The following is a 27,932-nucleotide window of genomic DNA, read 5'->3' as shown; positions in this document are numbered from 1 at the left end:
TAGGTGCAGCGTAGGTGCACCCCCCCCCCCCCCCCCCCCATCCCCATACCCCGCTCAGTAGGACCGCCTCTGTTGATTGTATGCACTGCAGCAGGCCTTGCAAAGCTGCCACTCTCCTCCTCTCCTGTAGGTGGCGCACTTCTGAGAGAGGCTCGGACGGTTGTGTGCGGTTCGTGTGCAACAAAGTAGGAGCCTGCAGCTGGCGAGCGGAGGAACCAGAACCGCCAGATACCGATTATCTTCCTGCCTTTTCTCACGGTTTTCCACTCGTTTCTCAGCCTCCACTGCGGTGTCGGAAGTTTGGTACGAACGGGAACTGACGCAGTCAAATCGTCGGACGGGGCTCGGACGCTTTGCGGTGGAGCAAGGTGCTTCCTCGAATTTAAAAGGCTGGCGTAGCGTCGCATCGGCGAGCTGGCGTAGAGAAGCGAGAACCAGGGCTACGCAGCGAGTCGGTCTGCCGGGGAGAGCCGGGAAGACCACGGCACAGCCGCCGCCAGCGCCACGGGGAGTCGGGGCCCGAGAGGGAGCCTGCCGGGCCCTCGGCTTGATGCACCCTGCCTGCCTCGCCTCAGCCGCAGTCCGAGATGGGGGAGACCAAGATTATCTACCACCTCGACGACCAGGAGACGCCGTATCTGGTGAAAGTGTCCGTGCCGGCGGACAAATGCACTCTTGCAGACTTCAAAAACGTCCTGAAGAAGCCGAACTACAAATTCTTCTTCAAATCTATGGATGATGACTTCGGGTAACTGTCCAATGGGTTTATCGTGTTTAACATGGAGTCGACATTAGGCTCCGGGGTTTTCCTCACGCTACAGCAGCTACATTAACACTTAACTTGGTTACTGCCTCATTCAGCCGGCCTGTCATCAGTGTTAACGTTACCTGGCTGCTGATCATTAGCTAGCTCATTGCCTTGCCGTTCCTTTGTTAGCTGCTAGCGACGGAGCTCCCAGCGTTAGCAGCTCTGCTCAGCGTCCTGACCCCGTTTGTTTACATTGCTGGTGCGGCTAGCTTACGCGACTCGGGTGCCTTGACTTTGTCACACCAAGCCTGGTGTTTGTCATGTTAACGGACACCAGAGAAAACCCTGGCTGGCACCGTGACCCATTTTAGGTAAAGTGGGAACATGGTAGTGTTTGACTGAACTGATAACAACCAGTTACTACAGTAACCACCAGGCTAATGTGCTAACATGCTAATGTCAGAATGTACACGGCCAGTTTCAGTGAGTCCAGCAGGCCCCCGCTGTTGTTGTCTGTTAGCCCAAGGAATGCGGAGTTGAACACAGGAATGCCCTGTTCATCACCGTGGCAGCTTTATGAGCACGTCCCTTTGTGTTTAAACGAGGCTGGAGAAGTAGACGTTTTATGTGCCTCCAGACAGGGACTCCTGCTCAGCAGGGAAACGGGCAAATGTACTATTTTTAAACCGCTAAGCCAGGTTTCCAAAGTTGTTTTTGGCTAATTCCAAACTCCAGGGTGGGGCAACAACTCCTGGACGTTTGCAAGTGGGGAAGAAATGTTTTGAGAGGGGCCCATCTTTTCCATATTGTGAAGAGTGTTCTGGATAATCCTGTATATTAGATGGTGAAACCTTTACTCCAACCTGTGTTGATTTAGGTTGAGCAACCTGCCTGACTGAAACAGAGATCCTGACAGAAACTCCCACTGACCAAGATGCACAACCATTCCTGTCCCGACCTGTAGTCTTGAGGCAATTGCTACATTTGTGCCTGATTTGTTTGCTTGAAGTGACAAGGTGGTTGAGAGGAACCATTTGACACCTCAATCGAATGTTATCTTTACAGCCCATAATCACAATCTGCCTCATATGGTTAAACAATCTGTACAAGGTGCAACATCCTCTGGTCATAGCACTGAAACAGGGTGAGCCTTAGCCTGTTGTAGATTATTCGATCGAAACATTTTATTATTTGGTTGAAACATGTGAGAGGAATCATGATTATCCTGGTTATCTTTATGTCCCTCAGACTGTTTTTAACCTCAGACCCAACATTTCCCTTCTGGTACCATTTGACCATAGGCATGGCAGTTATATTATGCCTGACCAAGATGGCGTCTTTTGACTGGTTTTCCATGTCTGTGCTTGTAGCTTCTTAAACATAATGATGTCCGGTTTCACCTTGATATTGTTTCGAGATTCTCTTTTGAACAGTGTTATATTGTGTCAATTTGTAAGCAGATCATGCATGTTAATAAGCCAATTATCACTGGTTCATTTTCCACATCCACTTGTTATACAGGGCAGCATGCTGAATAGTTTCTCCTAACTTATTTGTTTTTCTTCTTAACCATAGTTTCATGTTACCGTCTACAAAGTATCAAGGAGCAGTTTATCTCTGCATTGAGGACATTTCAATTGTTTTCCCTCTGTCGCTACACAATACTCTGCTCTGAGGTTTTCTATAGGCACTTTGTTTACGCAGTATATCTTGTTTTTCTGGAAGAGAAATAGTAGTGTAGTGAGTGCACTATTAAGTCAGCATTGGTCGTCCCAGTTTTCAGTGTCTGCCCTTGCGGAAGTTTCGCCCATCTCCATTGCATCTAAATACAGCCACATGTTTTATTGCCCTGAGAGCTTTTGTGTTGGTAAAGGTTCTCTGAAACAAAGCTTTGTTCTCTTTACAGGGTGGTGAAGGAGGAAATATCCGATGACAACGCTAAGCTGCCCTGTTTTAATGGACGTGTGGTGTCATGGGTAGGTTTAACGTACATCCCGGAGTCATTGCTCTGGTTTGTTTATTTGTTTGTTTCTCTCTGTGTTCACCATGTCTGTGGGGCAACTGCGTGTATGCATATATATCAGAGATTCCCATCTGCCGGCCAGTCACAACCCTACTCCATCTCTAGGGAGGGGCTCCATGCATCTGCGTGATAATATCATTATCACATAATGACCCGAGGAGCAACACAGACATGAACAGCGTGATCTTTTTCTCCTTTTTGTGTTTTTAAGCACCTTTTTTCTGTGATTCAAAGTTTTTATTTTATTTTATTAATGATTGGATATGCTAGTCACCACATGCAACACATACATACACGAGCTAACGTTATGTAGTGTCCGATTTAGAGGCTCTAAGCAATAATCCTCCCATCTCCACAAAAATTAGAGACATCTGGTGTTGGTGCCCAGTCGGCCTTCCTCTCTTGACGACGTTGAAATTGGATTAAGAACAAGTGAAATCACAGGATAGGAGGAAAACACCCCATAACAAAGAGCTTCACTGCATTTCAATCTAACAAGAAGATTGAATCTTAACGAAAGGAGAGAACAAAGTTGAGAGAAAGAATGTTGTGTGTCATAATCTGAAAGGGTTATGCATTTGGTTAATACAGTGTTCTTATATTAGATCCTATTTGAGGGACATCAAAACAGTGTTATCGCTTCATGTTGGTGTGCGTTATCCAGTGTGCTCCTTCCAATGTAACCCTCTCTTGTGGTCATTTTCATTAGACTGTGCAGAGGTTTGGTTCGCTGTAGTTCAAAGCCTGTCCCCTCCTTGTGTGTGTGTGAGTGAGTGAACATGTTTATCTCTTGGGGGTTGTTGAAATGTTCCGTGTACAAGGAGCTGTTATTCCTGTTACGTTGTGTCCATTTGTTTGTCTCCACCGTTCTGTTGGCTTGATTGATTGCTCTCTGGGGTCCAGGGGCCTGGCTCGCTAGCATCACACCACATCATCACAATGGGCCAGCACCCCGAGTCTGCCATGTTTATTTTATTGTCAGCTCACAAAGGTATATTGCCTATTTAAATCTTTACACCTTAGTTTGCTACAACTGTCCTGCTGTAAAAATGAAATGTACTGAAGTTGTCTCCAAATGTGATAGTGCGTATGTGTACTATCTAAAGATATAACTGAGAAGGGTTAACATTATTAGTTGTACGGCAGATCGTTACAACAATAATTACACTTATTTAATTACGGTCTTAAAACAATAGTATGCTGTATTATTTCTGAACTGGTCATTAATTTTAATATATCTCGTTTAAGACAAGTTGCCCAGTTCCAGTATGATACAATTAATCTTCTGTTGTTTTCCTTTGTTATTGGACATCCCCCATTTTCTTCCCTTTCAAAACTTTCATAGTAAAAATCCGTTACGGTGCACAAAAGCCAAATATTTTAAGAGTCTGGTTTCTCTATGGTGGAGATTTAATGCTTCTTCTTGACATTCAGTCTCATGATCTGAACATCTTTATGTTTTGGGAGGACAGAAATAACACATCTTGTTGATCACCTGGGGTTGTGGGGAAACTGTGATGGGTAAAAAAAAAAGTAAATTTATTTTAGTTTGGCTTCAGAAATGGTACAGCTAAGCACTATGGAGATAATGTTTGATAGATTTCATGGGTGTGGTGAGGATAACATGAGATATGACTCTAGACACATGTTGTGAAAATGAACCTGGTGTTCTGAAAAAACTGAACATGATTCTTTGCCCTGGAATCTAGTAAACAGCTGCGTTTCTTTATTTTGTAATTATTATTCTACAGAAAAGATACAGTATACACTGAAATATATATAGTTCAGCTATTATATCAGCTCCTACCAAATTTGATCTTTTTACCCCCTTCAAGCTGCTAAAAGAGCAGATAGTTAGATTTTAAGTTGCAAAAGCAAATGCAGCTATGGACAACAGCCAAGATGCTACAGAACTTAAGAACCACATTAGACGGGGTTTAGAAAATGCTCCCTGAAATGTGTTGGAAGTTAAAAAGAGGTGGAAATGTAAACAGCTGAATGTGCTAATATTAAAATGTGCTGGTGAAATAATTTCCTCTGAGCGCTCACGGCCCATTGGAGCCCACTTTTTCCCACACTGTGGTAACTCAGGCAACGCTGTCAGGTAGACAAACCACAACTCTTGACTCTATGTTTTCTTTCTCTCTTTCTTTCTTTAATCGTTAGCTGCTTCTGGACAGCTTTGCTCTGTCAGCAGGAAATTAGGAGAAGGCAAATAAGGTTTTAGTATTTGTTGAAGCATTTTTAGTCCCCAAAGTAAGAGCCCATTTGTAGCTATTGGCTGTTTTTATTTTGTAGTAATAGTTTACGTACCACCTGTAAATGTTGTTCAGGCTGTAGGCTGTGATAGTACAACAAGATATCCTGAATATGGTGTAGTGTAAATATAGTAGTGCCCTGACGTGTGCCTGTGCCCACTTATTCTGTGTCTTCATGTGTTCTCTTCCCTCTCTGTCTTTGTCTCACCCCTCAGACTGACCTGATTCTCTGTTCTCTTTGTTAACAGTTGGTCTCGGGAGACGGGGCCCACACAGACACCGGCTCAGTTGCAGATAGTATAGAGCCGACCCCCCCTTTGGAGAGGACCGGGGGCATCGGAGACTCTAGACCACCTTCCTATCAGTCAGTACACTCAAAAGAAGACTTGTGGCATCTTTGTCTAATGTGCAAAAGAGCGAGTTTGTGTAACTCTTGATTCTGTGGGTGTGTGAAAGAGCCAGAGATGCCACGTGTACTTTGTTTGGCTCTATGTATGTGTCTTGAATGAACCCATCTGTGTTTTCTAATAATCTCAGTTTCACAGGAAACCGCAAATTTTATAGAAAAAGAATGATACCTTGTGACTGCTGAGGAGGAAAAATAATCCAGCCATTATCAAACAAGTCTTCATGCTGGAAATAAATCTCTTGTAACTTTTGATTTGGTAAAGTAGAGCACAGATTTCTCTGTCATGCCCGCTCTAACGAGTCTGTTAGTTCTTTAATGTATTTGTTAAAAGCTTTTACATTTATCTTCAAGTAAATCAGTGTAAAGTATGTAAAAGACACATTCAACAACTCCAATTTCTTTCAGCCCCAGAGTGAATCCTCAACCACACTAAGGCAGAGCGTTTACATTTGATACAGTTTATGATGTGATTTTAAAAAGTAGTACTTTATATAAACTTGAAATGGACTTGACTGCTACACTGATGTTGATCGATTGAATTTCTCTTTTTTAATGCCCACCCTCTCCCCTGTCCTATCGCTCTGTCTGAAGTGGGAAAGCAGCAAGCGGTCGAGACAGTTTGGACAACGACACAGAGACCGGCTCCATTGTGTCGCAACGGAGAGAGAAGGAGAGGCCAAGACGGAAAAAAACTAACGACCACGGTCAGAAAACTGTAACTTAAGCTGTTTTCAGACATGGACTCCGGAAAAAGTCTGGAGAATTCGGTCTGGGCATTCTCTGGACTTTCATATGGGATGAACACAGTGGAAGATTGTTCGGGTCATGCCCGATCACAACATCGGGAAAATGTTTTAGTTTGCAGAAGTAAACAAGTTGACATTGTTGTCAGTGTTTTCTTCTACGTACAGTATCTGACACCTCTTTCCCATCCTGAGACATTTGTAGTTTTTATTTTTTTCTGGTTTGCTACTGGCGCAAGTTAGAAACTTTGTAAACTCGCTCACTGTTCATTTTCCTGCTGTATTCTCAAGTGGGCTCACTCAGACATTTTCCAGACATGGCACTAAAAGCTCTGATAAATGTCCAGAATATCTGTTTAGGACTCTTTTGACCTCACATTCAGCTCGAGGAAAATCCCCATAGAAGTTTTTTCCGTACATGTCTGAAAACAGCTTTTGTGTTTTTTTTAATTTTTTTTATGTTTCTCGTTTTACTTAATGTTTTTGGAATTTTGTTCAAGGAGTTGATTACCTTTTCACAATGATTCTCCCAAATTTGCACAATTAAAACCTTTTAATGTAAAACCCTTTGCTAAGAAATGTTAGAGTTACATCCTTGGGTTTGTGCTGTCACTGTTTTAGTAGCTATAGTATGAATTTAGATGGAAAGAAGAGTCTGACCCATGACAAACTGACCTCAGTTAGTTTCTTATTTTAGTCTGATTTGTGGATACAGTTTTCATATTGTTTTTTGTGAATTTTTTTAACAGAACTTAATTTCCATTTGTCACATGCATTCTGATCATGATGTCGTCCTGCTGCAGCTGGGAGGCAGAATGGCGTCTCATCGCGGGCAATGGGGCGCGGAGGCGCAGAGTATGACAGCTGCTCGTCCTTCATGAGCAGCGAGTTAGAGTCCACTTCCTGCTTTGATTCGGAGGATGACGACGCAACCAGCAGGTCAGACGTTTAGCTTGTTCACTCAGAAAAGCTCTCTGGCTGGAGGAAAGCATCTACATTTACAGATGCTGACTTTTGGCAGAGATTAGCACAGACTAATTGTCTCGCGGTTTTGTGGTCACCCCCTGGATCTCCTCCAGGGCTCGTAGAAATATCTGCAACCCACGTTAAAGCCTCTGCTGTTCTCAGCCTTTAGGCATCTCCCAGGATTACCTTTCCTGTTGTTGCAGCTCTAATAGACCTTATTTACAGATTCTTTCTGCTGCAGAATGAAATTGATTTTTTTCGCCTCAACAAAATGTCTTGATACTGTTGCCAACTGAGGCTTTGTCAGGACATAACTTCTAGATTAAGTTAACTGGATGCTGTCGCAGAAACGATTAAAGCCATCCTGACCCCTGGCCAGCATAACTTTATTATGGAAATATAACTAAAGTTATGTGCGGAACAGGGAGGTTTACATACAACATTTACACAAATTACATGACAATTTGATTATGATTATGGTTCGGTACAAGTACTTTTTGTTAGATTATGTCCTGGATTGTAAACTTGATTTAGGTAGAAAGATAACTGAAATTATATGGTTTAATTTCTTATTTAAAGAGCTATATTTAAGTTTAGCTGTTGCTGCATAGCATATTATTAACAGCTGTTTACTTAGCAATCTAGCTGACACATTACAAGTTCTATACCAAACGTGATTTCTTTCCTTGCCAAGAGCTTTCTCCAGCGTTAAGCTCTTCTTTTGCTTCTATATCTATCTTTGCTTTGTACTTAAGTGAGCATAATCACATCATGGCATAGTTAGTCATGATGAGATCAAGCATTGAAGTGTTGTGTAAAGTTGACTCAAATGCTAAATATCTTCTGGTTTCAGGTTTAGCAGCTCCACCGAACAGAGCTCCTCTCGTCTAATGCGACGACACCGCCGTCGTCGACGGAAACCGAAGGCCTCCAATATTGACAGGGTGAGACCAGGCTCACACTTAGAAGTACAGGACTGCAAATCCTACCTAAATCTCTTTAAGAAAATGTATTTATTTGCTTTCCTCCCATTTCATTCTTCCCTCCAGTCGTCGTCATTCAGCAGCATCACAGACTCCACCATGTCTCTGAACATCATCACCGTCACCCTCAACATGGGTAAGTGACTTAACTATTCGGAAGTCCTACACAGAACATGATGGATTTGAATGAAAAAATATGTAGTCTGCCTATTTTCCTTAATAAGCTTCCTTGTGCTGTCACCCATTGAGCCAGATTTCAAAAAGTCCTTTCACTAGACCGGAAGATACACAAATGTTAACAATTTGTTCTACTTTAATTCCTAATTAAATCCCTGCTGCTTCGTTTGTTCCCCTCCACCTCACAGAGAAGTACAACTTCCTGGGCATCAGTATTGTGGGTCAGAGTAATGAGAGGGGAGATGGAGGAATCTACATTGGCTCCATCATGAAGGGAGGAGCTGTGGCTGCAGATGGACGCATAGAGCCTGGGGACATGCTGTTGCAGGTGTGTGTCTTTGTGTGTGCATGGGGGGTTGAGACAGAGAAAGAGTACAGACAGAGAATGAACAATGTGTGTAGGTTGTTACCAGGGCAAAACTTCTCAACAGGCAAAACAAATTCATGTCCTATTAGCATAACTGTTATTAAACGTTTGTTGTGAGTCAAGCATGTGTGTGGATTCAGATGTGGTCGGAGCCGATCCGAGCCTCTCCAGTGTAGGTAGCTGCATGTTGTGTGTAAGTGCCAGCACCTGTAGTGAAGTGGAAAGACTTAGTAATGTGTGAGCAATAAACGTTTTTCTAATCAATGCCACAAATGCTTTTAGCATTATGTCACTACACAACATGTGATTAAAGATTTCTACAAACCTTTTTCTCTTTATCTATTCCTCTATCCCATGCTTGTTTACGTTTCAGGGCTCACTCACATACTATCAGTAAAAGTTCTGTATTGCATGGTTAAGAATCTCTTTTGTGCCTCACTTTACTTTATGGCTCTTATATGGGACCTCATGTTGAAACAATGCCAGTCTTGCTAATTGCTCTGTGCAGCTGGATTTAATGGACTGGCTGTGAAAATGTTATACCTCTTTATACAGAGAACAATGGAGTGTGAGGTTTGTCATCATTTGAGTATCAGATTTGATATATATATTTTTTTATCCCTGTAGGTGAACGATATCAACTTTGAGAACATGAGCAATGACGATGCAGTCCGAGTGCTGAGAGACATCGTGCACAAGCCAGGGTGAGCAGCACAAATTAGCACAAACTCTGTCCAGATAATCATAATATTCCATAAATCGTGCAGCTGAGACTCTTCAGTTTGTTTTTAGATCAATGTGGGTGTAAACTTGCTTGTGTTTTTTACCAGCCCCATTACTCTCACTGTGGCTAAGTGCTGGGACCCAAATCCTCGTGGCTGCTTTGCTCTGCCAAGGAGTGAGTATTTGATTCTTCTTCCATCGTGTTACTCTGGCTCGAATACGGTCACCAACTCCCAAATGACTTCCACGCCTTTCATTTCAACAGGCGAGCCAATCCGGCCCATTGACCCAGCTGCATGGGTGTCCCACACGGCGGCCATGACCGGGGTGTACCCTCCGTATGGCATGAGCCCTTCCATGAGCACTGTCACCTCCACCAGCTCCTCCATCAGCAGCTCTATCCCTGAGACTGAACGTGAGTCCTGTCGCCCACTGAGGGCTGCATGTTGTGGCCTTTAATAAAAGACCTTTTGTTCAAAACAACTCAACACGTTGTATTTTAGCTCTTAGTCGTGGATTCCATTCCCTTTTATTTTTTCAGTATCTACCCTGAATAGGATCTTTTATATTTACTGTTCTTCTGAGGTATAAAGTCCTACAGGATAGTTTATATGCCAAGATGTGCATTTTTAAAAACAAACACAAACCCTCCAACCTCCAAAACTGCGCTAATATCACTATCTTCCTCTGGCGTGTTAGTAAATCTCTGTTAACTGTGGCCCTGCCCTTTCACTGCATTCCTGCAACTTCTCTCCGTTCCAGCTTTTTACTGTGCTCGGCCGCACAGCTTCCATCTGCTCAGTAACTCATAACTCACAACTTTCATCCTCCCTGTAATCTTTGGAAGGACATTGATGCTTTTTTCTCCTTTCTTTCTGGAGAAATACCTCCACTCTTAAGAGACTTTCTGATCAAGTTTGGGGGATTTTCCCTCTCAGAAAGAACATTAATTGCACTTGATCACATGCTTTTGGTAAATATCTGCGATATCTCTACACTTAAAAGAGAGGTTTGGCTGGTTCTGTCACCATTTTTCAAATTTAATTGCATATTTATCTTGTGCTGTGGATAATTGGGTAAGAGGGTAAAAAGTGTAGCTACAGTTTAAAAGAGAGTTAGTCTTTGGTGTGGGTTATTTTTTATGGAAAAAAGCACTACAAAAAAACAATGAAACCTAGCATTGTTAATCTTCAATGAAAACATCTACTTTCCTTGAAGTTATATCCAATGTCAAACTGTCTCGTGTGCAGCGCTCAGAAAAGGTCGAACGGGAGGTAAATGAGGCAGTGAGAGAGGAAGTCGGAACTTTAATAAGTGAATTACAGCACATTATTTGACTGCAATAATCCTCAGTTAGATGATACGTAAGATATAATAATGTTCTAAGGAGAACATTTAATTCACTTTGAACAGGCTTTTGTTGGGGATTTGTCAAGACCGGCTCAGTCGTGGTCCAGTTCAAACAGAGATCAAACCTGATCTTGCCTGATTTGCGTCAAGGCAGAAAGGGACACAAACTACACTCCAGACCACAGGAAACCAAATACTATTCCTAAACAGACTTAGATTTTTGTAGTTGTCCTGATAACAGCACTCAGCTACTTTTTCATTTTGAGTTTTAGGGGGAGAAAACAAAAAGCTCTCAACTGTTTTTATACATGTAGGAGAATAACATATTTTTTTCCAAACAGGTTCAGTGGTAAATATGTTCGACGTCAGATGGTTAGCCAGAGTATCTCAGCTCTGTGAGGAGAATGTGGTTCAGCTGCTGTGTTTATTTGATCGCGTGTTCTTTGATATTTCCCAGGATTCGATGACTTCCACCTCTCCATCCACAGCGACATGGCAACAGTTGCTAAGGCCATGGCCTGCCCAGAGTCAGGTCTGGAGGTGCGGGACAGGATGTGGCTCAAGATCACCATCGCGAATGCCTTTATCGGTACGTCTGTCAGAGCGGAGGACATGGCCTTGCATTTGTAATGTCCTTCATTAGTATGCATTCACATCTTCTTTTATTCTCTCCATTTAGTTTTTAGACTGGTTCTCCCAATTCTAAAGTGACGACATAAAGCTTTTTACTCCAGTTTAGAATTATTCTTTGTCTTTATGAAGAAGCACCATCACAAGTTTTCATGGCAACAGCCGTTTAATGACAGTTGTGCTAATAAGCCATGAATTTGTTTTGCCTGTTGAGAAGTCGGCAGATCTCCTGGTTCATTGCTCATTTATACAGAAAATGTATATGTACTGTTGTGTGTTGTTGCTGGCCAAGACACAGCAAAAATTAAGCAAAACTGCAGAATTCACATTTTATGAATGCGCGTCTCTGGTCTTCAGGTTCTGATGTGGTTGACTGGCTCTTCCATCACGTGGAAGGCTTCTCGGATCGCCGCGAAGCCCGCAAATATGCCAGCAACCTGCTGAAGGCCGGCTACATCCGACACACTGTGAACAAGATTACCTTCTCTGAGCAGTGCTACTACGTCTTTGGAGACCTCTGTGGCAGTAAGTGCAAACTGCAGCCTTCATTTGCTAAGATCTGCCTGGAGTGTGAGCAGTAATATTAAAATGCTATACAGTTTGTTGGTTAAGTTTTATTTCCTGCCACATCTTTTGAATGCACTGTTGTAAAGGAGGACACATATATAATAGAAGTGGGTGGTTACTGCGGTAGTCTACGTCATTGTTTCTTCCTCTTTCCTCCCTCAGATATGACCCACCTGTCTCTCCATGATCACGATGGTTCCAGCGGGGGTGCCTCAGATCAGGACACCCTGCCCCCTCTCCCCCACCCAGGGGCAGCTCCCTGGCCAATGCCCCTGCCCTACCAGTTCCCCATCCCGCATCCCTACGACCTGCCACAGCCCTTCAAAGGTGGACCAGGCGCTGGCAGTGCAGGAAGCCAGCAGAGTGGTGAGTGCAGCCTGAACAGGAAGTTTCATCACATGAACAGTATAGTTGTATTGAAAAACAATCTCAAGAGAAGGGGAAGTGTTGTAGTTGTTTGAAACTATTCTGATACAATGTTGAATATTGGAAAATCATCCATCCAAAATCAATCTTTTGGGTGAAGAGTTATCTGTGTCTTCACAAACAAATATTTATAAAAATGTTTATTGAAAGCTTTCAAATAGTAGGATATTAATCAATCTATCTGTAGCAAACGCTCAAGGTTTTTCCCAATTAGAATGGCCTTCTCTCATTTCTAATGAGGGACAGAGGGGCCTCAGGAGGGAGAGGAATTCTACATAGAGCCAGATGAGCATATCAACACAAATGTCTCCATACAGTAACTTGTCCAGTGCGTGTTTGAGTTATAGTACTTCAAAGACTAACGGGACACAGTCTGGCTCTGTTGAGAGTGAAAAATATGTCTTCCAGCCACGCCAAAGCTGCCTTATTTTCATGATGCATTTTGTGTATTGAAAGTGTAGAAATAGAAAACCAGACATTGTGGTTTTAGGAGCAGTCTGCTTACGCAATTGAAGTGTTTGCTGACCAACAACAGCTGGACCCACTGACTGCACACAACATCTCATGTGTTCTGTCCTGATTTAATGCCTGCACACTACGGCAATTTGAATGTGCTGGTGAATATCTTAGCTAACAAGATACAACATGAAAATACCAGTTTGCTTCATTGCTTTTCATGTTTTTCCTGCTTGAAATGTTTGTGCTGAGTTAGTCTAACAAACCACACCTGTCTCTCAAGTAAACTCCTACAAAATCTTTTCATTTCTGTGGATTTAATATAATTTCACGGAACATGCAACTCTAGCACTATAGTCCTTTTTATTCATATCAACTGTTATGGTTTCATTCATTATTCTGAAGAACTTGCTGTAAAAGCCAACAGGCTGTTTGTGGTAGCAAAATGAGGCCGGTGAAGGCAGATCATTCTCTGTGACCATGTCTGAGTTAGTCATGAAGCTCTCCTGAGTGTCTCCCACAAACTGGGTCAGCACTGACTGCATCACTTCACTGGCACCCAGGTGGGAGGGAGAGGCTCATGTAGGTCATGCAGATATAATATAAAAAAGGGTACGTTTTTTTTTAATTTAATGTCACATTTGGATAATAAGTACCATGTCTTCTCCTCTGTCCACAGGAAGCAGTGGTTCAAACTGCAGCAAAAACGAGGGGCGGAAGTCCGGCGGCAGTGGCAGTGAACCTGAGATCAGGAGCCACCGAGCTCCTAGCGAGCGCTCGGTCGCTCCCCCCAGTGAGCGGAGCGTCCGCAGCTCTGTCAGCCACCGCAGCGCCAACTCTCACTCCATAGCCTATGGGCCTGGCCTCGTTTACGGCCCCCCTGGCCTGCCCCCCCAGCCCCCACACTTGTCTACAGCTGCGCCTGGTGCCCCACCGGGCAGAGAGCTCGCCTCTGCACCCCCTGAGATCACTGGATCACGCCAGTCTCTGCGCATGGCGGTGGGCAACGCCGGAGAATTCTTCGTTGATGTGATGTGATGTAATGCAGGTTTTAGGCCGATTAAAGTAGCAGATTGGGTTTTCTCATGACGTTGTGAGAATGAGAATGAGAAGGACAGCGTGACAGGACGGGAGGTCCTGTTACCCCAACGCTATGATTCCAATTTCCTGAATAGAACCAATCCTGCTGTGTGTGCGAAGAGAAAATGCTCCCCCTCTCTTTTGCTTTTTTCCTTATAGTAGTGGCCATACTTTCTTCAGTGAAGAAGCCCCCTCAGTCAAGATTGAACCAAAGCAGCCTTTCTCCTTTTTACGCTCCTTGGTGGGGAAGAGTTTGTGTGAGGTCAAAAAGCGAGAGAGAGAAAGAGGGAGGGAGGCGGTGGAAACGGACGGCAGGGGAGGATGAGTCAGCGCTTTTCTACATGGATGTTTTTCATTTGTTCTTCTCTTCACTCTTTCCTCCTCTCTGCCTTCCTTATCTTGCATTCTCTGTCCTCCCCCACCCCTGTCCACGTCAAAACTGAAAGAGAGAAAAAAAAGAAGCCAATCTTTCAATTCCCACTTGCTGACCCCTAACAAGACGAGAGAGGAAAAAAAACTGTAACAAAGCCGAAACGAACACTAACTGTTGACCTTATTCAGACTTTTTAAATGTTTGCTTGACTTAAAAAGAGAGAAAGAAATGGAAATAATTGTATGTAGTGCAAGAGAATCGCAGTCCTTCTTACTGTAAGAATGCATTTGTTTAATTATATATACGTAGTTGGTCACAACTAGTTTCATTCTCTAATGCTTAACATGAGCATCCAGCTTCCAGAGTCATTTTTACACTACACTGCTGCATTTTCATCTGTTAACCAGAGCATTTTCTGACTCTGTCTTGTGATAATGTATAGTGGAAAAAAAATCCTACCATGTCTTTCACACTACTCTTTTATCAAGGAAAAAATGTCTTTTTATTTATAAATATAGTTTTATGACTTAACTGTGCTGCTCTGCGTTGTTTTTTATTGCTTTGGTGTTGTTGGTGTGTGTGTGTGAGTGAAACTGCACTTTGAAACCTAGTTACCGCAGGTCATATTTGCGTTTAAAAGCAGCAGATTCCAGACTGTCCACGAGCAGGAATGTGAAGGTCAGGCAGTCTGGTGCACAGATGTGTGTGTGCGCGTGTGCAAGAGATCAGTGTGGGTGTGGGGGTGCATTTCCCTCAGAAGTGAATGACCTTATGCCGAATGTTGTGTGTTTCTAGGCAGCAGGGCGGGGGGGGTACCTTATGTAGAAAGGTGATTCAGTTAAATAATAAAACAAGTTGAAAGTTGAAACAGATGGATTCTGCGGGACAGAGAGCACCCACACAACCATAAGTCAAAGTCAGATGACAAGTGTGTTTTCTGGCTTCAATGCAATCCAAGGAAGTCAGTGGTTCGGATCCACCGCTGGAGCTTTTCGTGAATTCCCGTTACTCAATACCATTTCATGAAACAAGCTGGACTCCACAGTCCGTCTTAAAGAAGGGGGAGGGCGGTGCCAGCTCGTCGTGTAACTCATCCGTGCAGCTATACATCCATAAATCGTTAATTAACCGCCATGAAAGTAATAGTAATTGAGCTGCAGCCTTTGTAGCTTATCACAACAGAGCCTGGGTGCGGTTTACACATCGCTCCAGCCGCGCCTTTTCCTGTCTCAGCGGAACGCCTGTGCGTAAGGACGGCGGGTCAGCTGACAGCCATCAGAGGACCGGGAGGAAGGAGCGGAATTAGCGGGTGTGCGAACTGGGAGCTGCACTGCCAGAGCCCGTCACTGAGGCTGTCTCCGAGGCCGACAAGGGGGGGTGAAAACCGGTGGCGCTAGCGTGAGAAGTCGGGTAAGTTCACCTCGGTCGAAATGGTCGAGAGTTTGTGGTTAAACCGGTGTAAATGTAGCGCGGTGACCGCTGCGGAAAAGCCGGTGGAACGGTTTCATTCGCGGGAGTTGCTAACGGTAGCATAGTTAGCATCCGCTCCGTTAGCTAACGTAAAGCTAGCATGAAACCGGAAACGAGGTGGCTTAGTTCCTTCATAATAAAAGCGCATAACGTGTCATCTTGTACGTTTTCAAATCGAGTTTAACCCGTTGTGGACAATTGGTGCTTGTATTCGATATTGTGGATTTTGAACTAGATTATAACCATGTATAGATAATAATGGAGTCTGGGAGAGGGTTGTGAACGAACTGGATTTCTTTCCACCGGAAGTTAAGTTGAATTTGCTCACAGCTAGTCGCTGGTTCGCTGCACATATCGGCCAGCTAGCCTGCTAGCGTGAGCTAAATTAGCTAGCGATCTCTCACTCGGTCTATTTCCCATCACTTTGAACATAGCTGAAGGTCAGGCCTCCATCTGTGCTGGATTCATGCAAAGCAAACATTTCCCACGTCAATCGAGTCTCAAACGAGAAACGATGAAAAATGTATGAACGTTTGGGAAATGGACCGAGGGAGCAGACATCTTGACATCGACCAAATAAAAGGGCGATTGCGTTTTTAAACTCGGTCACGACTCTGATGTCTGATTGGGCAAACATTGTTTAATCCACGGCGTACATTCGTTTTGTGTAATCCCACTGAGCTCTGTGTGCTCAACATGTCAGCCGTCGGTCTACGAGAAATGTCGAGCTTGTCCTTCATCTCCTGGTTTCCAGAAGCGTCCTTCTTGAATGGAGACAAATTGTGGATCCAAACCATTCAGCAAAATCTGCTGTGTGATAACTGCACTGCATGTAGATGGAAATTATTGTCTTTATGTGCTGATCTTATGTTTAGTCTATTGAGATCCAGGCAACAATTGATGTAGAATCTAACCCAGTAAAAGCAGCATATTTCCCAGCAGGCTACCTGGTGGCATCCTGCTTCAAACTGGTGGCTGCTAATCTGCTGTTAATCTGCCTTTAGTTGAAAACGAGGAATTGGCTGTGGTGAGAGTAGAGCTATTTGAGTCTTTCTATCCTATATGATTCTTCATGTGTGTATGTGCATATGAACACAAATGAGTCACCACAGTGGGCCAGCTGCAGGCCATCTTCAACTGGCCATAGAGAGTGATGTGTGTGTAAGAGACAGAGAACGACAGAAAAAGAGGATGTGACGGACAAACGACTCCCTGTGTACTGTTGGTCACTCCCTCACTTTTCACTGCTTTCACTTCTGTCACCCACTTTTTTCCCTTTCCCCCCCAATTTCCTTCCTGCAATCTCTTGCTCCATTTCTATCTCTTCCCAGGCTGGGTTTTGGTTTCACCATGACCTGTTGGGACTGAGAAGCAGCCACAATGATTGGAGGATTGTTCATATACAACCACAAGGGGGAGGTCCTCATCTCCCGGGTCTACCGAGATGACATAGGGTACGTATCTCAAGTGGTGAAGTTACATTTTGGTGGGTGACATAGGTCACAGAGGACGCCCTGATCCGGTGTTGGTCGACAGGTTGGATATTGATCCTGAAGGGATGAGAAAGGATTATGTCGTGCTTCCTTTCGAGGAACTTCACATTTGTCTTGTTGCGTTATCTTCTAAAAAATCTATTCTTAGATAAAATATAATTTGGTCTAAACCTTTTTTTCCAGATATTCTCCTAGTAAATAAACAACAAAATACAATTCAATGTAATTAACATGCAGTTATTGCTCATATACTGTTTCCCATGTTGTTTGATGTAAGGATTCAGTTCATTCGTGCTTATCAAACCACACCTTCCATTCAAAAGTGCAGCTATTTGGAAATATTCCTCAGAGCTGACATCAGTGTTGATATGAGACATTAACTAATGCCGCATGCAGAAGAGGTACAGAAACCTTGTTGTTCTTATCACTGGCAGCAACATCCTTTCAGTTCTCTGGATAGTGTAGTGGCTTGGCTGTACTTTGAAATACCTGATCATAATTACTTTCAGTCTAATTGTGTATATTTTGTATAAACTACCTCATCATTTCAAAACATATTTATATTTTTTGTTAAATCTGAACATCGGGAGTCCCTGAGCAGGTTAATATTTAGTATAATTCCAAACAGTGTCTTCACATTACGTTTAAGTGAGGCAAGATATAAAGGCATGCAAGAATTAGATATTGCAGATTCTTTCAAAATCATAGACAGATCACACCATATGAGTCCTCCATCATTGCCACCTTTAATACACAATTGGAACTTGAAAATATCCATAATGTGTAGGTGTGCACATCTCCTATCTTCACATTTTGATAGTTGATCATTGTCTTTTGTCTGTCCGTATTTGGAGCCAAACATGGCACAATTCAATTTGAATAAATAAATAATGTCAAATATATATATTTTCTACCTTTGACATGGGGGGGCTGTGGAATCTATAACTCACTAGGTAGGAAATAATGGGTTACAAATATCAGTAGGTTGTAATGACCCCCTCTTAAATGTGGCTGTTGCTTGAAGAGACTTTAAGCAACTAATCAGCTGAGGTAGGAGTCTATGCAAAGCTCCTGAAGATCCTCTGTGTAGGAAAATGTCCCTTTTGCGTAAAATGGAGGATTAAAACCTTGGTTGAGTCATATCCAGTGTAGACTGTGTTAGCCATGTTGTAAAAGATGACATGTGTCTGGTTAAAGGATAATCCACACTGAATCACCTGTATCATCAATATGTTACAGACAAACAAAACTACACCAACGCATATCGGCTAGAAGCGGCATGTTTTAACACTGCACACATGAAGTGATAATTACTCTTTGTCTCTATCTGTCCATACACCCTGATGAAGGCCCAAGCAGATATGCGTTGGTGTATTTTAAAGCTCAAAGCCCATTTAAAGCTTTTTACATTTTTCAAACCACTTTTGAGGGCCTGGACCTGGATTCTTTATGCCCTGTATTCCCTTCCATGAGCACCAGTGGTTTGAGGGACACCAGTAGCCCTCCTGCCACCTCTTTCCTTTAAAATTGAATGTATATTCTGAAAATCTAACTTTAATGGTCTCTGTGTTCTTTTTCTTATTTTAACTTGTCCTTATACGCACTGTTGGTGGGATTTGGAATTACCAAGTCTCCATGCGCAGATCCAACTCTTTTTTTGTGTAAACTCTCACTTCAATCCAAACACTGGATGTCACAGAGTAGGACGGTTCTTTCATGTTGTCTTTTAGATTTAAACAGTGAGGGCCAGAAAGGTACAGAGAGGGCACGGGTAGAAATGGATGTCCTAACACAGAACAAATACAGGGTCTGCAGATCAATTCTTGTGCAGACCCACAAAGATTTCAGTTGCTTGTCGGAGTAATGTCGAAGCTGCTTAATGTGATGAGTGGTGTCTGCAGAGACCCCATTAAAAAGTATAAGTCAATTAAATGTGTAGAGGTTCTTCATGTTTGTTTTAATATCTAAATGACATGAAAACCTTCCTCCACTTTGTATTGTTTCTAGGCAGCAAGATGGAATTGTGGTTGCTAAATTGTAATTATTGCTCCGCCCTTGTCTAACAAGAGCACAAACACTGTCTCCTCAGACACAGTACAATAAGTACTAAGAGCAGCACAGACCCAAAGTAAGAAAAGGCTAGAGTTGAATGATGACCGTACTGCCACAGACCGAATCAATTGTGTGGAAAAACACATTTTATGTTCAGGTCCTGCTTCAGACAAATTTGGTCGATGTCACTTCATATGTGTGGCCATGCTAAATGTAGTGCCATATTCATATGGCTTTCTCATGGTACGATTCCTACAAATGCAATGGGGTTGTCTGCCACCCTTCTTCCTTAAATAGTTCTATTTTACCAGGAAGCCGAAATGCTCCCATGCATGTGACTTAATCGACATGGAAGGCTTCTACAATTCCACATTCACATGCTTTCCAAACTGTGACCAAACTGATCGATCGTGGTCTGTTACACCCTTAACCCTTAGAAATATTCTGCAGGAAAACAGAAATCGATGCATTTTATGTTGTTCTCGGCACATTTTAATGGTGATAATTTCCGTTCACATCACCAGTATCGGTTGCTTTTCGATATCCTCCCTGTTTCTGCAGCATTGCAGAGTCTAACAGGCATAACATAACATAACAACATGGAGCAATGTAATGTTGCAAACCTTCCCTCAGCACATTCGATTACAACGATAGCATCATCACAAACACCATGTTACTCACTCTGTCTTTGTACATGATGCACGAAAATGTCTCTCGTGCATTTTTGTCTCTGTCCTCCCTCCGTTACTTCATCCGTGTTTCCTCTCTATCCTCTGTATCACCATTTCCTCCATCTGTCCATCTTGGCCCCCTGTAGGAATAGGTAAGAATCGCTCCAGTGTATCGAGCATGACCCCCTCCCTCTCGTGGCCACCGATCAATGACCTCCCTTTCCCCGAAACCCTAAACTGCATGCCCACTGACGCCACAGTCAACGTGCTGAATCTTCCTCTAAGCATGAGTCACCTGTCATGATAAATAAAGCCCCAAGCTACTGAAATACACAAATAAATCAATCTGTCAATCAAAGCCAAAGACACCAGCCCCTTCTATAGTCCTTAGTTAATACTGTTGCTCTCTACCAACTCTACCCAATGCCTAAGCATGTAGTCTGAGCATGAATATGACTGATTAAGTCCTCATGTTTTGTTTCTACTGTGATTTTTCACATAGAAATTCAAAAATGTTTTAGATTATTCAAGGTTAATTGTATGAGCTTTCAGTCAACAGGGTTTTGCTCAATTCAGTTTAATACCATTTCATGTTTAATTTATTGTGTGATGTTAATATTAATGTTTAGGATTTCTTGGTGTAGATGATGCTCATTAGCCTGGATGCCAGACGAACTTAGCCCCGCCCACAACAGATTTGGTCGGGCAGTTCGGTCTGGGGTCGCTCCATTGGGAAAAAATTATGGCCGGACCGGGCCAATCAGATTGTCAGGGCGGGCTTTATACGATGATTGACAGATGATCAACGGTGACGTAATCAATCACGTCACCAAAGTGCCCTCGGGTTGAATTCGTTTTCAACAAACATGCCTGCCGCTGGCGAGCTGAGATGTGTAGATGCTGCCATTGAGTCTGTTTTAGAAGACAACGACAGCGCATTCATTTTTAAAGAGGAACACAGAACGTGGAGGCGACGCCAGAGCACCGCGCTAATCCCTATCGCCCCGGCGCTTGGCTGTTCACAACGGACACTGAAGCGACGCTGAACCGCCGGGCAGCGCTAATAATATCACCCGTTGATCCAGTAGATCGCTGCACGGCTTTGTGCCGGTCACACCGGAGGCTGAAGCACCGCGCTGCGCCAAGGCTGCCTCGCGGTGCTTCAGCCTCCGGTGTGACCGGCACAAAGTTTTAACATGGGAGTGGATGGGAGCCAGCTGTTATTTAAGGCTTGGCGCTGCGCTGAAGCGTCCGGTGTGAACCCAGTAAATAACTCACAATGCGTTGCTTAGCATACGTCACATACTACGTTGCTCTGATTGGTTGTAGGTCTATCCAATTGAGCGAAGAGGAATTTTACTTCCTGGTCAGTTGAAACACGCCCCATAATTTTTTCCCAATGGAGCGACTCCAGACCGAACTGCCCGACCAAAATGTTGTGGGCGGGGCTAAGTTCGTCTGGCATCCAGGCTAGATGCTCATACCAACAGCTTAGCTTTATGTGTAATTCAGACATCACGACAGCCTCCTAGACTGATGTACTGTACCGTTGTGCTAATAGCCTTGAGTTATCATCATCTTGAATTTCTAGACTTGCATCTTTCAAAAATGTTACTTCAACAAAAGAGACTGTTTGTGTCTGCTTTGTTTTTTCCTAATGGTACCATTCGGGAAAAGTACAATTTCATATCAGCGATTTGAAAAGTTTACATGGAGTTGTATGGAATGTAAAAGATCTTGGTACATTTTCCTTACACTTGAGTTATTAACCAGAGTTATTTATCTTAAGAAGTAGATGGAGTTGCCTTGATTTTTGGTAACTTTGCAGTTTGTAACTGGAATTAGACCAAAAGATGTTCTCAGGCGTCTCTCAGTAGGATTTTGTTTTCTTGTCAGAACGTGCTGACTCCTCTGCACTAAGCCCTGTTATTTCCATATCCACAGTAAGCAAGGATGAGATTTCCTAAAGCATTGTTGCAATAAGCTACGTCGTCCTGCCTGTTTTCAGTAGAACTGTATTTAAAATCTAATTCAAGTGGCCTTTGCCATTGAAAAATAAAACCAAATAAATATCATAGTTGACCATCTTTAGTTCCTGGAGTGTCCAGAATCAGTTGTGATTCTTTTTTCTGGGTGTCAAGGTAAGCTCTGTGATCGTCTCTCTCTCCCTCCTTGTAATTATCACCATTTACACAACAATCCTCCTTTTCTTCCTCGAAAAGCAGCAGCTCAATGTGTCCCTTTCCAGTCGTTAGATAATGTTTTGATTATTGCTTATTACTTGAAATGGGTGGAAATGTTGTTGAGGTTTGAAGAGATTATTTATTTAGAGCCCTGGATCTCACATGATCTCACAGGGTGGGTTAGTGTGAGACAACACTCTAATTGTTTGATAAACACCTGAAACAATTATCTCAAACCCTCCCTTTTCTTTTTCGCCCCCATCTCTGTCCCTCTCCACCTTCCTCGCATCCCAGGCGTAACGCTGTGGACGCTTTCCGTGTGAACGTGATTCACGCCCGGCAGCAGGTCCGATCCCCGGTGACCAACATCGCCCGCACCAGCTTCTTCCATGTCAAGCGCTCCAACATCTGGTTGGCGGCGGTCACCAAGCAGAATGTCAACGCTGCCATGGTGTTCGAGTTCCTTTATAAGATGTGCGATGTCATGACGGCCTATTTTGGCAAGATCAGCGAAGAGAACATCAAGAACAACTTCGTGCTCATCTACGAGCTGCTGGATGGTACGAGACAACGGCCCCTGGAGTAGAGGGACTCGAGTATTTTATATTTGTGTAGTAGATACATTGAGAACCTAAATGATACCTTAAAAAACCTTAAAAATACTATAAATAAGATTCAAATACAACCAAGCTTTAATTAAGAAATGAAAATTATAACTCGAATGCACATCCTTTCTATATATTGTTAATTCTGAAAAATGAAAGTTTTTATTCCGACACATGCGTGTTGATTGTAATTAGTACAAATATAATGTCTCCCTAAGTGCGAGTGGGTTCTTTCAGTCGCTACATGACTAATGTGCCTCCTCTTACCGTCTTATCTCATACCAACTGTTATCTGTTTGTTCACACAGAGATCCTGGACTTTGGCTACCCCCAGAACTCAGAGACTGGAGCTCTGAAGACCTTCATAACCCAGCAGGGCATTAAGGGACAGGTCAGTGAGACCGATGTAGACTCCCATCAGATGATAATGACATGTTAGGCTGATAGACTGAGGATAGACAGTACATTCCAGCTGCCAGTTCATTGGGTACAACATACTAAAGGTAATCTAATGCACAATTCCTGCAATAGATCTTACTTTTATAAAGAATAGAAGGTTATTTGAAACCTTTTTATTTCAACCACTTTCGAGACACTAGTCGTGATTGCTTTTTTGAAAGGTATAATATTAGCGATTCCCAGGTGATGGCACTCTCTATATGGATATGATATAGAACACAGGGGACTTAAAGCATTTCCTGTAGCCTGAGTGTGCATCCTTCATCATGCAGGAAATAAATCTATAAACAACAACAACAAATATAAAATATGACAGACTGGGAGCAATAAAACCTCATAAGAATGTATGAAACATGTTATTGTGTGATGACCCAAAATTAGCTTTGAATTAACATTTAGCTGTTTTCCTCTCATTCTCTCACCAACCTGTGCTCTTCATCTTGGACCCGTCATATTTCAGCACCAGGTAAGACAACACACTGTAGCCCTGATGATCCCCTTTCATCATCGCCTTTCTTCTGTCAGTCTCGTCAGCCCTCTCCTTTTGTATTAGTGACACAGTTTCTCCCCCCCCCCCGTCTCCCAGACAAAAGAGGAGCAGTCTCAGATCACCAGCCAGGTGACGGGGCAGATCGGCTGGCGTCGCGAGGGCATCAAGTATCGCCGCAATGAACTCTTCCTGGACGTCCTGGAGAGCGTCAACCTGCTGATGTCGCCACAAGGTCCGAGCTCAATCCTTCACAATATATTTTATTTAAAAAGATTACTAACGAAAAGAGATTTTTTTTGTAACTAGTCTTACAACAAAATCTGTTTTTAAATAATAAAATGTTTTATCGCAACGATACTCTTAAGTAGAAAGGAGTATTATGGCCTCGTAAGTCGTAAATTGTGAGTTAAATACAAATTTATTTAAATAAATTCTTCTTTATTCTGATAATAGTATGTTTGTTTTTTTCTCATTAGATTATGACTTTATTGCTGTCTATTGACTTTCTTCTCAATTACAAATGTATTTGTTATCCTGTATCTTGTAATATCACGTCATTATTTTATCATGCCATTATACACATCAGATCTTTTTTGAATGGCCCCAATACTCATACTTAAGTTTACATAGAGCTGAGAGTGTTGAGAGGAAGATCCGCACAACACAAAGAAAGGTATTATTATTTGACTGTTTTGTTTCCCCTCAGGCCAGGTCCTCAGCGCTCACGTGTCGGGCCGAGTAGTGATGAAGAGCTACCTGAGTGGAATGCCTGAGTGTAAATTTGGCATGAACGACAAGATCGTCATTGACAAACAGGGAAAGGGAGGAGCATCGGATGACGCAGGGAAGAGGTGAGAGACCACAAATCGGCTTCAGTAGAAAGTCAATTATATTTAAACTGAGGCTGCAAATCATATATATACATATTTAATGTGCATTTTAAGTTTCTGTGTTTAACCTGCTGCTTTATATCCTGACAAGATAATTGTATTGTTGTGTTAAAATTCTAAGACACCACCTTGTGTGTTAGCCCCCTGTCTGTTTGAGTGTTGTCTACTTTAAAACAACACTGGCTTTACAATTTATTTTTTCCTTTTCTTTGGATGCATCTCTCCTTTCTTTCCCTCTCTTTCTTTTCTATGTGCTGTACATCAGTGATTTAGGGGGAGGAAGGTACTGTACTGACAAGTGTCCACCCTTTGTCAACTCAACACAAACATACACACACACACGCACACACACACATGCACATTGTACCAACACACTTGTCTAGTCCAAGCACCTTGAGCAAATGAACATGTCATGCACTGTCTCCCACACTATATCCAAATCATCCCGGTGGTTGTTTCCTGTTTTTAGTAGAATGGTTTGTTTGTTTTGTTTCCCCACACCTCCCTGCTTGACTTTAACCCTTTACCAGCTCACCTCACAGATAGTTTTTCTTTTCTTTTTTAACATTAAACTCAAAAGGGCTCATGTCTTGCTACCAACAGTTCTGTCCTCATGGGTTTGATGTTCCTTTTTTGATTATGGACAATAGTTGAGGGATAGTAGTGGTAGTAGTTTTGTTTTTTGGAGATGTGAGAATCATAGTTTTCAATAGTTGAATAGTAATATAGAAGAGGACTAATACTCTCTTATTTCCCTGTCTCCTCATGTGTTTGCTCTCCCAGCAGTGGGAAGCAGTCCATCGCAATCGACGACTGCACTTTCCACCAGTGTGTGCGGCTCAGTAAGTTTGACTCTGAGCGTAGCATCAGCTTCATCCCCCCCGATGGAGAATATGAGCTCATGAGGTCAGTAGATGGAAGTTTGAATAGTTTTTACCAGGACCAATTTCTCATGAACTAAATGTTGAGATAAGACAGAGAAAGGTTTGGGTGAACAAGAAGGAAGTCTTGTGTTAAATAACCATTTTACTTGCAGGTATCGCACCACTAAGGACATCATCCTGCCGTTCAGGGTCATCCCTCTGGTGCGGGAGGTGGGCCGCACTAAACTGGAGGTTAAGGTGGTCATCAAGTCCAACTTCAAACCCTCACTGCTGGCTCAGAAGATCGAGGTGAGATCTCATCACAGTTAAGCTGGTGATAAATGCAAACAACCATAAAGTAGCACACGCGCACACATCCTGGTTTTTTGAATATTTTCCACACATTGCAAAATGACATTTGTAAACCCTTGATTCAAATATGTGTCTGAATCTTAGCGGCTTTAACATTAAACATATTATCATTTCCCAGGTGCGTATCCCAACACCCCTCAACACCAGCGGAGTGCAGGTGATCTGTATGAAGGGAAAAGCCAAGTACAAGGCCAGTGAGAACGCCATCGTGTGGAAGTGAGTTGTTGGAGCTCTGCTCACAAGATGTATGCAAACTGTTTTGCTGCGTTAAACATTAACATCCTCTTCTCTTTAACCTGGTTGTTTAACCTCCCTGTTACACAGACTGTCCTCTTTTTGTAGCCCACCTTTTCCCCCTTGGTCCTTGTTTTTCTGGTGACACATTTAAAAAGGTTGTTTATTTGTCTCTGTGTGTGTGTAGGATCAAACGCATGGCTGGGATGAAAGAGTCTCAGATCAGCGCAGAGATCGAGCTGCTGCCCACCAACGATAAGAAGAAGTGGGCCAGGCCTCCCATCTCTATGAACTTTGAGGTCAGAACACATAAACAGACTACAGTCTCTCTCTCACTCTCACACACGTCTCTCTCTCACTTTCCAAGATTTCCAATTCAGTGTTGTTGAATAGTTTAAAAATCCATCACACTAATGTGGAACGCTTGTTTGAATTATTGTAATTTAGACCAAAAAAAGGTGTCTGATTAAATATTTGTCTGAACTAACTTTATGTACAGAGCTGGCAGCCAGACAATCAGGCACTATCAATCATGCAAATCCTATAGGGCTCACTGTTTCCTCATACGCACACTTCCTGCTCGGAGCTGCCTTCATTATTTGTCCTGTGTGGCCTACATCTCCCAGCAAGCCCCGACACGCCCTGACCCTCCTCTCGTCTCCGCAGGTTCCTTTCGCGCCGTCTGGTCTGAAGGTTCGCTACTTGAAGGTGTTTGAGTCCAAGCTCAACTACAGTGACCACGACGTCATCAAATGGGTGCGGTACATCGGCCGCTCCGGCATCTACGAAACGCGCTGCTGAAGTCGACCCCTGCCGTGCAGCGAGCTGACCACTTCCCCCCCCTCCCCCCCATCCTATCCTGTTAAAGATTTGTTTTTCTTCTTCCTCTTCATACTTTGTCTCTTCTCTTCCTTCCCCCTCAAACTCCTTATAGCTTCTCTCATCCCTCCCACCTCCCTCGCCCCTTCTAACTAGGTGTCGGAGATTGAATTTACATCATAAAAAAAAAAAAATATGGTATAATGCACAGATATATGCAAAATGTGAACCATTGTATCGTATATATCTTGTAGTGATGAGTAAACCTGTACACCAACTGGTGTCCGAAAGGAAAAGACAAGTGAGGCAGGGGGGGACCAGGGGGAGAGGTCTGGGGGCACCGCTTGGTGTCTGTCAGGGTTGCTCTCTTGTGTTAATTCAGTGTTATTGTTCGACGATCCACTTCCTTTAGAAGTCCCACGTGTCGTAGAGTAATCCCCGCTATGATGGTGTGTAGCTGTTGTGGTTTACCATGAATCCCGATCTAGTCCCTGTACATGAGCTTCTGTCTGAGTAGTCAACCCCTTCGAATCGAGCTGCGTCGTCTGATCCTCGTGCTGCACACTGACTGATGTTTGATCTGTGTTTATTGGAACTGTCACTCTGGTTCTCTTGTCGGTGGAAAGAGGAGGATTTAAAATGACTGGGCTCTTTAGGTTTTTTTGTTCATTTTTTTTTTTTTTTAAATGTAATTTCTTTCCCGTTTCCACTATCTTTTTCTTTTTTTTACCAGCAAGTAAAGTCAGAACATAAAAGAACATTCCAGACAGTTTAGAAGTTCGACCATCATCCTTGTTAGGACTCCATTTCCTCCATGTTTCTTAAGCACTAAAATCAACTTTCGTCACACTATCTTGATTCAAAAATCAGGCCCTGGAAGTATGTGTGTTTGTGTTTGCAGTGAGGTGAGGTCTCCCCCTGGTGTTTGCCTCGTCACTATCTGCTTCTTTGTGTGTGTAGCCCTGGTGACCGTTCTATCCAATAAAATCTGACTATGTAACCAAATCCCAACCCCCCCACTCTCATTCCTTCTTTTCATTTGACTGATGTTT

At 43.0% G+C, this 27,932-nt stretch overlaps 2 protein-coding genes across 2 annotated transcripts; both read left to right on the top strand.

Moving 5' to 3' along the window:
• The first annotated feature begins 516 nt into the window (after nt 1-516).
• Nucleotides 517-14,810, top strand: LOC128454782 (segment polarity protein dishevelled homolog DVL-3). Its single transcript, XM_053438321.1, has 15 exons — nt 517-748; nt 2,655-2,724; nt 5,278-5,393; nt 6,030-6,142; nt 6,985-7,120; nt 8,001-8,091; nt 8,197-8,266; nt 8,496-8,635; nt 9,302-9,378; nt 9,505-9,572; nt 9,663-9,812; nt 11,205-11,336; nt 11,735-11,902; nt 12,107-12,310; nt 13,506-14,810. Exons 1-15 carry the CDS (start codon nt 588-590, stop codon nt 13,862-13,864), a joined length of 2,055 nt encoding a protein of 684 aa, XP_053294296.1. The 5' UTR covers nt 517-587; the 3' UTR covers nt 13,865-14,810.
• Nucleotides 14,811-15,132: 322 nt separating this feature from the next.
• On the top strand, nt 15,133-27,885 carry LOC128454806 (AP-2 complex subunit mu-A). Its single transcript, XM_053438353.1, has 12 exons — nt 15,133-15,689; nt 17,081-17,203; nt 22,443-22,708; nt 23,062-23,144; nt 23,673-23,678; nt 23,799-23,934; nt 24,409-24,553; nt 25,376-25,498; nt 25,629-25,764; nt 25,946-26,043; nt 26,249-26,360; nt 26,728-27,885. The coding sequence occupies exons 2-12, from the start codon at nt 17,130-17,132 to the stop codon at nt 26,860-26,862; spliced, it is 1,314 nt and encodes a 437-aa protein (XP_053294328.1). The 5' UTR covers nt 15,133-15,689; nt 17,081-17,129; the 3' UTR covers nt 26,863-27,885.
• Nucleotides 27,886-27,932: the final 47 nt, after the last annotated feature.

This window comes from Pleuronectes platessa, chromosome 13 (genome assembly GCF_947347685.1).
Source record: "Pleuronectes platessa chromosome 13, fPlePla1.1, whole genome shotgun sequence".
In the NCBI taxonomy this organism is placed as follows: Eukaryota; Metazoa; Chordata; class Actinopteri; order Pleuronectiformes; family Pleuronectidae; genus Pleuronectes; species Pleuronectes platessa.
The sequence above is the reverse complement of the archived record's forward strand: the minus strand, read 5'-3'. Positions and strand labels throughout refer to the sequence as shown.